At 37.7% G+C, this 10,369-nt stretch overlaps 1 protein-coding gene across 7 annotated transcripts in view; it reads left to right on the top strand.

Moving 5' to 3' along the window:
• The window catches only part of TCF12 (transcription factor 12), a 171,707-nt gene that overhangs the window by 60,370 nt on the left and 100,968 nt on the right, over positions 1–10,369 (top strand). For all 7 annotated transcript variants that reach the window (XM_014944368.1, XM_014944365.1, XM_014944367.1 and 4 more), the window contains one exon: positions 1,780–1,882. In XM_014944368.1, the coding sequence (XP_014799854.1) occupies positions 1,780–1,882 (103 nt within the window). The remainder of the gene's footprint in view (positions 1–1,779; positions 1,883–10,369) is intronic.

Below are 10,369 nucleotides of genomic sequence, written 5' to 3'. Positions count from 1 at the left end.
TTTATCACTGGTAAAGTCCTCCTTTTGGTTTTTTTTTTTTGTTTTGTTTTTTTTTTTTTTTTTAAATAAGATATACTTGAAGTATTGTCTTAGGGAAAAAGGTTTTTAAAAACCCCACACTGAGTGCAAGCCAAGAGCCAAATAGAAAGCTACCTTATTAGAAGCTTTATTTTTTTTTTTTGGTCCTCTATTTGCAAATTTTTGTTTCTTTGTTCAGCAGATTTAATTTCTTTTTTGTTTCATTTCAGCATAAAAATAAACCACATGTGTTGACCTTAGCTAGCAGCCACTCTGTTTCCTCGGCAGCTGCTGCTACACGCTGCTTGTCTGACAGGCGGGGCTAGGTCATGGTTACCAGAGGACACCCTTGTGGTCATAACCAAGTTGTAAATGTCACTAAGATCGTTTCTGGATGCCTATCACATGTGTATCGCTGATTCTGAACTAGATAAAGTCAGCCAAAGATTCATGTGGGAGTTGGGACTCCCAGAAGATTACTTTTAAAGCCGAATAGCAGCAAGAGTTGTGACATGCATCCATAAGCAGCAGCAGTGATTTGACAGTTCTTTAGCCCTTTGGTAGATCTGACAGCACGCCTGCAAAGATCGTCAGGCCTGTTTCAGCCCCATTAATGTTGTCTTGAACGTGAGCCTGCGGTCTGAAAAAATGATAAATGTTTGGTGATTGATGATTTTATAGTCCCGGGGCACTTGAGATTGTTTCTGGTAGCTGTGAACAATTTTTCCCCCTCCCTTAATTAGGCCTGAGCTTTTGGGTTCTCTCTACCAGGCTTAGAGAAGTGAAGAAATGGGAATTGTGAGGTTTACAAAATGTTTTTCAAAACTTTGTCTACAAAGTAGGTGCAATTTTGAGTACCAGATCTGTCATATTTTGGTACAGAAGTGATTCAGTGCACATCTGATCAGTCTGAATGGCAAATACCAGGTTCATACCTTTTCATACATTTTGCAACGTACAAAAGAGAATTTTAAGTAATTGGGTTAATTAAATAATATGTGCATCCTAGGGCGTCTCTGTTTTCTGTCTCTCTACTTTGGCTGAGGCTTCTAATGAGGCAGTGTTTCCCCACTGCATAAGGGTCACTCCAGGCCTGCTGCATTGGCTGGACTAATGCTTGAAAAGGAAAACCTGTATTTCAGTTTGAGTGCTTGTTTGCAACTCAGGTGACAAAGTTGTTTGTTTAATTGGAAGTATTATTTGGAAGTAAACCTTTTGTCAGCTATGCTGTTTAGTAATGTGATAGTGTCAAAATGCCTATTAATCTGCAACATTAATAGCAGGCTGCAAGGAGAAATGGAATTCCTTCTTCTCGTTTGCAGTAACATTTTTTTCCTAATGTCAGTGGCTCTTCCTGACTTTTTTACTGTGTTGTTTTATTAATGCAAACAGAAATCTTAGGGGGGGAAAAAAATCAGTTGCGACTTCTTCAGACTAATTTTATTCTCTGGGATTAGCAATTTAACACTAAGAGGATTCAAATATCAAAATATCCCAGTATTATTCAATTTTTAGAAATATTGTCCGTGAGGGCACAGCTTATAAAGAAATATGTGGTTTCTTTTTGATGGGGGAGAAAAAAAAAAGGGGCGAGAAGGTAAAATGTGGGCAGGGAGTAATTCTGTGAGATAGACCCAAAAGCCAACTTTTGTGATTAATGACCATTGTGACTCTGCACATTTAATTAGGAAAGTGTCATTACACTCAATTAGCAGGGCTGCCAAATAATCTGTTTAATACTCTGGTCTTTTTTTTCTCTAGGGTTTTGCAGACAGTCCTCATTACAGTGATCACTTGAATGACAGTCGATTAGGGCCCCATGAAGGATTGTCCCCGACACCTTTCATGAACTCAAATCTGATGGGTAAGTAGGTAATTCTTTACGAGTATCCCCTCAAAGCCTCTTTGGTCAGAAAGAGACATTTTTCATTCCCTTGTCTCAGCCTGACATGTCAGGCATCTGGAAGTTGCTCTGTTTCATATAGCAACACTGACTCTCCTACTGAAATCTTTTTATATTGAGCAAATTCCTCATAAAGGCCATTGTCCAGGACTTCTTAGAAGAAGGAACATAGAAAGCTGATATATTTTTATTTGATTTTTACATTTCTCTTGAAAATCCTAAATTATTTTAAATCAGAATTTCCCTTTACTTTTGCTGACAAGACTTCTATAGCAATTCTTAATATGTGTGTTTAAAAAAAAAAATTACTATATTTCTAACACTATCAATTCCTGAACTACCTACTAATTTACTTTAGGCTTTTCCTCAGTAATTTGAGGGCTTGCCTCTTATTTTTAATTTTCTAGTTTCTTCGATATTTGTTGTATTGGAAACATTGGCACTTCTAAGAAATAGAAGCAAACTTCTATTTTACTAGGTAATTGTTACTGCTCCCGGGCCTGTGGGTGTGCAACATTTTCTGCTTTTGAAACTGGAAAAACAAGCAAGCAAAATGTGTATTATATTGTGGGCTTAGGTATTGAAAGCTTTTTTTTCATTGCCTGCATTTTTGTGTTACCTGAAACATGTTAATGTATTGATGACATTGTTTGAAACTCTTCTCCGTGTTCCAGTTTGGAACATAACAGTGTTTATTTCAAAATGTTTATTGTTTGGCAATACATGGTCTTTCATTTCTTTTTTTCTTATGTCTTAAACTTAGGGATGATTCTGAATATTTTTTCGGAATTTGTCCAAATGACATTGTTTCAGTTATGTATTCTGTGTGTTGTAGACATGACCTATTTTGTGATCTCAGTATTGTCCTTTTAAGACATAGCCATGGTAATCTAAGTGGATTACCTAAATCCAAATCCTGGTGGTCTGCAATTTCTTTTGGAAATCTTTCTACTTTGCTCAGTCTTTGTTTACTACTTTAATTTTCTCTGAAACAGAGACAGACAAAGCACAGCTATTGCTGAAACCAGAATTTTGTTTAAATCTTCATATATGAACCTGAAAATACGTAATTTTAAAATTACCATCTCTGTAGACTTTGTGTAAAGAGAGTACGTGTCAATTGGTCAATGATACTTATATCTGAAGGTAGTAAAGCTAAAATGTAGTTTCCCTTAGTTTTTTTGATAGAGCTTCCCTTTAATATTATCTCAAATATATTGTCTTGTTTAAGTACAGGAGACTTAATAAAGACTTCAGGTTACTTCTGTTGCTTTTCTAGTATTTTGATCAGGAGCACATATGGAATGGCTCTAGGCTTTGTAGCTGGTTCTGATGTTATTTTACAAAAATATATAGCAAAGTTTGAGATTTTTTTTTTTTTTTAATTTGTATTACCAAAGACAAACTACCTGGTCATGATTTTTCTTTAGAGCCATCCAATTTCTAAAGAATATATGCCTTTAAATATATGAAGAAAATAATTGGTGAAACTGTATCTTGTTAGTTTTTCAGTTTTATTGAAGAGATGGCTAGGTGATTCCATTAGACGTACTAGAATTACATCATTAATACAGATTTGAGAAGATGCCTCCATTGAGATTGTTTTGTAGAGAGAATTAATGAATTACAAGACGTGTATGTGTCAGTCATTTACCCGAAGCAGCTGTGAGCTGAAATAGTTCTGTGATGCTTTATGGCTAACGGTTCTTCTGGATTTTGTTTTGTTGGAGCAATAGTACTTCATTTCCTTCTATATGCAGCAAAGATGTATAGAAAGCTTTCAGTATATATCTCTAAGAAATGTACACCTCAAAACTCTACGCTTTTAAAAGTATTCCACCTGTGAGTTTTGCTGTCAGAACAAAAAATTATATTAATTTTACTGATATTACAGTATAGGACGCAGCTTTGTGTGTCATACTTTAATATCATGCTTTTTGCGGCAAAGTTGATGGTGAAAGTTTGAAGAGAGGAATGATAAAGGCTACATAAAAACTTTGAGTAGTAGTTTTCTGTGTAGTATTGCTATCTGGGTTTATGGTTTTTTGTCTATTATTGAAAAGCCAAATGAGAGATCTTTTTAAGTTTTTTAGACGAGACAAAGATCTTACAGTTTGTTGATGTCAAATTGTGAACGCGTTCCCATAAACAGAATGAAAGCATCCCTTTTATTAGCTACTGTAGATGATATTTAATGCATTGATTGATTATTCTGTGATCTTCAGAGGTTAAAAGGAGATGGAGGCTCAGAACATGGACTTGATGAGCTTATTGGAAATATCTCACTAGGCTAATAGGAGTGATGGAGCGTCTAGGGTTCCACACTGAAAAGTTGAGAAACACTTCCCAACATTTTATCATGACTGAAATACATCTCTGAAATAGTTAAAAACTACTTTAAAAAAAAAGAAAAAGAGCAACAACATATTTCACCATTGCTGTCAACTCTTAAGAGCACCATTAAAAGAAAGAATTGTGTGTCAAGGGGATGTTGTTATTTTGTGTATTATGTTCAGCCGTAAGCATATTTGCCTGAAGAGATAGTGGATTATAAAGTGCCACTGTCTTTCATGATGGAGCTCTCAAACATTTTAATGATCTTGTACATTGCAAAAGAGAGAAATTTTGTCTAACAAGAGTTGATAATGATTCAATAATGAACAATTTACCACAGAAAGATGCATTTCCATATTCATTTAGATATTTTTTGAAGTGTTTTGCAGAGGAAGTAAAGCTATTATGTTGGATTGGTTAGTGTTCTTCACTAATGAATTCCAGAATTATCCTGTTGATTTGTTAGTATAAAAAAAGAAGGGCCGTTGCTTGTATTTTAAGTAAAACCACTGAATCCTCTTGGCACCAGCGTAGTCTGTCAGTATCCATAGAGATAGGTAGGAAATCGGGCTAAGATATATTAGCGGTATTGTAGCTCCATTTAGACGTGATAACTTTGCTTATTCAATGTTTTTCTGTTTTAATTACACTCTAGAAAACAATTCACAAGGATACCGGATTCCTTTCTCTGTAGTTTATGCTGCCTTTTAGTACTCTGCACTTGCAAAGAAAGGTCAGTTTTTGCTAGGACCCTTTAAGCATGTGGTATTGTATCATCTCTTGTACTGTTCCCTGAACTTCATTCTACTGAGCTTTTCTACTTCTGCTTATTGGGAAGAAAAGAAGGAGATCATTCTTGAGTATAGCTTAAAGGGGTTTTTGTTGATTCTTCTTGGAAACTTGATGTGGATGACTTAATTTCTTTTGTGTGTCTGTCTGTCCACAAAAGGAAGAAAGGATGAAGGCAAAACTTTTGTTCTCCTTATTCATCATCTGTGTACTACACAGTTCCACAGGCCTGTACATGATAAAAAGTCATTAAACAATTTAGTTAATAGTGGATGAAACAGTGGTGGTTGAATATAAGCTTGCCATGTTGAAATCAGTCCCTTGGAGCAGAAAGAGATCATTCTTCTAAGTTTTCTTTCAAGTATGCTTCCTTGTTTTCTCATTATTTCTTTAACTTGTTGCTCTGTGGTTTAATTGGGTTAAATTTTAGAGCTCTGGGTGTTCCCAGGCTAGCCACAGGGTTTGAAGACCTGTCAACTAGGACCTGGAAGCTGTCATCATCTGAAACTCTGAACGTGTAGGAATGGAAGCTTTTAGATCATTTGCATCTTCCTGACCTTACTGACTCTAGTGGCCCAGCCACAGGGTTGTAGTTACTAGGCTATTTCAGGTCATCTGGTGATGTTGTAACACTCACCTCTGTTAGTATCCTAGTGAGGTGGTAACTGTGCTCCTCTTCCTAATGAACCTAACTCTTGCTTCATGCTAGGTATGGTCAGGATACTTTCTTATGGCCATCATTAAGAGTATGGGGGACCCAACAGTGCAGGAAAGTCAAGACACATGAGTCAGTATTTACAAGGGAGGGAGTAGAAGCTTGTTACAGTGATTAGAGCTATAAAAGATGCAGATTGTTAATCAAAATATAGTTTTCTATACTGTAACTCTTTACACTGTGAATATAAAGGGTAAGACTGATTTTTGTTCTGACTGAAATACATAGGAGAAAGAACTAAACATAGTGTGCTCATGAAAGCAGAGTAATACATGTTGGTTTTTTCGCAGTGTGGCTTCCTTTAATGTTGGTTGTGCTTAGTACGCTTGAATCACTCAGGTGGTTTGTTGTCAGGCTTCACAAAACTGGGCTTGCAAGTAAATTTTACATATATATATATACATGCCATTTATTTTACCCTCAATTAGTGTTTAACTGTCTTGTACCAATGTAGCAGGCGGTCAATAGGTATGCACTGGGTAGCAATGGCCGTGTGGAGCTAAAGGCAGCAGGAGCAGAGAGGTGCTTGATGGGTTGAGGCCAAATCCATGAATTTTCAAAGGTAGTCTTCTAAGTTACTGTGAAACTAAAGACTCATTCTGTGGATTAATCATACGTACGAATGATCAAAATCTGGATTGGGATGCCTTCTGAGTTTAGTGCTACTGTTCACTTGATTACCTGATGGCGTATGTTTGTTAGAATGGCTGTGCTTCTGCCAGTGCGTCTTTCAAACTAGTGACGTGACTGTGTCTCATTTTTATTGTAAAATGTATTGGTTGCCTTGTAAGCTAAGTACTCCAGTACTCCTGTCAGCTTGGATAGAGTGGTAAGTATTTTTAAAGATGAGCATTAGGGTCATTTTTTAAAGCAATGTGGTAAATAGCTAAAGCTTCTCTAAGCTTTCCAGTGTTGATATGGTTCTTAAACAGGTGATATAAGCCTTTTAAATCATAATTTGGGAAAAGTTATTGTCAGTAAAAGGAAAGGCTTTTGAACTTCAAAATACAACTTAAAAAAAGGCATGCATCTGAATTGTTTCTCAGTTAAGAGTCTGTCTAATCTTCAGAAAAACTGCTGGTTTTCTTCCTCAGTAGCACTTCAGTAAAAGAATTTTGAAATCAAAGAGGTAGAACTTAACACAATGACTTTATGATGGTGAAGGCAACAGTAGGAAGCAAGCAAGGGTGAAGAGCTACTAAAATGGCAAATGTTAAGAATAATGCTATTACATTTTTTTGCTAGAAATCTTATACCTTTTAGGAAAGGAGATGGGAGATGCGAGTAGTGAGTTGGCCTTGTATTTGTCCAAAATAATAGATTTCCTTGAATTGCCCTCTGTAATCATTACTAATTTAACATGTGGAATAAAATAGGCATCACAATGGAAGCGATCTCCAGAGACATGAGTAATGGCAAGATTGATCTGAAATAATTTATACGCAGTTACATCAGTATTAACTTGGAGAATGGTGGGGACAGAGTCTTTTGAATCCTTCAGAGAATTCATTAGAAAGAAAGAGGAAAATGTTAAAAGAAGAAAATGACAAAATAGGGACACAATAAAGATTATGACAAGTGCTTCAGTTCATCTCATTTTACAGGAGTAGGGCAGTAAGTGTAAAGAAAATTGTAAAAGGAGAGCTAATAAGTTTCACATAGTACATAATTATCTGTCAAATATTATTGTAGGCTAAGAGTTCAGAAAAACAGAAAAAGATGCAAGTATAAGATCATCCATGGTTAAAATACTCAGGGGTGCAAGTCTCCTGCTCTAAGACATGGGTCCACCACAAGCCATATATTATACACCTCTCATGTCAGAAACATTCCTTGAAATTTACTTTACAGTAACTGCATCATACAGTTTCACAGCATTGTGTTTGCATTTTATCAAATCACTTATTGTTTTGATTATTGAAGATCAAAATACCAAGATGGTGACTCATCTGCAGGTAAGCCATGTCATCATGGCTACTTTTCTCATACTATTTCATTGCTTCACCCTAGGAAATCTTCATGTCTTGTTGCTTCAGATAGGCTCATGTTTTTTTAAAAATGAGTTTTTTCTAAATTGCTGCATATTAGAATTCTGGCAAATAGAAGCATTTAAGTTTCCTTCTAAGAATTTTTATTGTCCTTTTGGGGCATGGTCCATCCCTTTTCTTCTTCTCTCGGCTAGCAATGCGCATGTTCTTTTGTTCTGGGTGTTTCTTCATCTGGCTGTGTGCCGGCTCTGGCCTGGAGTGTTGGGTTCTCGGCAGCCTGACCTGTAAAACCTGGGCCCTGACCTGCTGCTGCGGGTGTGGAGCCACTGGTCTGGAGGCTGACGCTTTCCAGAGTCGTGGTGTTTTCTATCTGTTGGTACAATTTCAGATTTTTCTTTTTTTCTTTTATTTTTTTTTTCCCCAGGTATTACATTAAATAAATTCTGCTCACACCAAAGAATTGCTCTCATCTGTTCTTCATTTTCCTTTTGTGAAAGCTAATGGGTTTCTGGGAAATTAAATTACACAGTCATTTAGTGACAGTGCTAAGTGCGGGGCATTTTTACCCTTGGGTTTTTGCACACAAGAGTGTGTTTTAAGCTTAGTTTTCCCTTCTGTTTACAGTAATATTTCAATCATATAGCTTTCCTAACATTTCTTTAAACACAGTAATACCTTAAGGCTTCCTATGAATGCAGCAGGGAGCTGCTGTTCCCTGTAACACTGTGCTGTAGCAGGTGTCTCTCCTCTGGTGCCCTCTCCCCCTGGGGACCTTCGATGTCCTCCTCGTTGGCAGCTGTGGCAGAGGGTCCCCCACCGACCCTCCTCAGGTGGGGCTCAGCTGGGGCTCGCCTAGGTAAGTGCTGTCCGCTCCCTGCCCGCCCTTGGCATTCCCCAGCATGGGAAGGGAAGGTGCACATCTCCAAATCACTGCTGGAGCCCTTGGCAGACTTGGTCTGCAGTGCTGTGGTTCAAGGAAAATTAAAAGAAAAAAAAAACCCAACCAAAAAGGTTTTCTTTCTGGCAAATAAGAAAGTGAAGAAATCTGTCCTAGAAAATCCATCAGACAGTGCGATTTAATGTGGTCCTAAGAAGAGCTGCTGCTGCCTTTTCACTGGGTACAACCTTTCCCACCACTGCCTTCACAGGGGTCTCTGCAAACCCGCAGCACGGCCCTCACGCTGAACTTGCTCTTCTGGTGGCCCTGGGCAGCAGCAGCGATTGCATTGTGAGCTAACGGCAGAAATAGCGGGACCTGGTGTTAATCGTGTGGGAGGAATACGAAGCGTTGCCTATTTCAGAAAGGTCTCATTTATGCCTAAACCCAGAATTTTTGTCGTATTAAGTACTTTTGAATTGCCAGTCTGGGAATTTAAATATGCAAGTCCGTAGCTTTTAAATTTTGAAGTATTTTAGTTCTGATAAAATTTGTTCTGAAAAGCTTGTTTTTTAGTTAATGCAGTCTGATACATATGAGTGTTGATTTATTCACAGTGTACTCTGCCTCTGAAAAGGAGAATAAATAGTAATCTGATGAAATTTTTAAGTCTTGCATTTCCTCTTTGTTACAACATGTCAGTTTAGCTGCTGTAGGGTATGTTTATCTGTTACAAGGCTCATCAGTGCGTGAAATGCTGAAAGGGCATATTTCTCTCCTGTGGTTCCTGCCATCCCTGGGCACTTGTAGATGTGTTCCAGTGGATGGGATCAGCTGGGTGAAGCTGGAGGATTTAAAATTTCAGTCTGTCTGAAGGCGCCAAGCTCCTTTCCAGGGAGAAGGGGGGTGGTGGTGATGCTTTCCCGTGCTGGGGACGTAACTTCCCCATGAGGCAGTTGCTCAGGGATCTACATAATAACTATTATCCTGTTCAAATAGGAGGCTGTAGAAAGCTCACTGGTGATTAAAAGATAATTTTGTAATTTTTCATGGCTTGTCTTTGTTTTGCAATAAAGATGTTTGCTTATCGCCAGGTGCATAAAAATAATTTACTTAATCTCTATTTCATTCCATTAATTTTTTTTCGTTCTTGCTTGTAGGTAGCTGGAGCCTGTCAATTGCTGGCAGTCCAGTTTTTAATAAATGCAGCAGCCTGTATCCAGCGATTAAATTGTGAACTGATCAACCAGAATGGTGTAACTCGGCTGCTCGTGCCAAAACAAGTGGCTTTTGTGATTTGGGGCATTATAGTATTTGCATTAATATGATTTGAAGTTGTTAATAGTTTTCTTTAGAGACTGTGTTTCAGGGAGTCAAATGTTTGTTGCTGCTGGAAACCTGACTTTGTTTAGATGCAGAGAGAAGCACCTCAGAAGGGAAAGCAAACCAGAAGAAATGGGATGAGTAGCTCACCGTGCTTTCCCTAGAGTTGTGAGCTGCTGTGGGCGTGCAACGCCTCAGCTATATAGTGGGTTAATGGGCAAGTGTCATGGAAAAAAAACCAACAGTCTTTTATTGGCTTTGAAAATAACATCTGGACACTTTCACTTCCGTCGACTATTACACCAAAGTTTTGGTTCTGAAAAATAGGTGAAGGATTTTAGCATGATGGAAATGTGCAGAAGACCAGAGAAATGGCAATTCATTCTGTTAAGCGATGGCAATATTTGCAAAGCTTTCTTCGT

This window comes from Calidris pugnax, unplaced genomic scaffold, assembly GCF_001431845.1.
Source record: "Calidris pugnax isolate Ruff unplaced genomic scaffold, ASM143184v1 scaffold70, whole genome shotgun sequence".
Lineage (NCBI taxonomy): Eukaryota > Metazoa > Chordata > Aves > Charadriiformes > Scolopacidae > Calidris > Calidris pugnax.
Note: the sequence above shows the minus strand (reverse complement) of the source record. Positions and strands in the feature narration are given on the sequence as shown.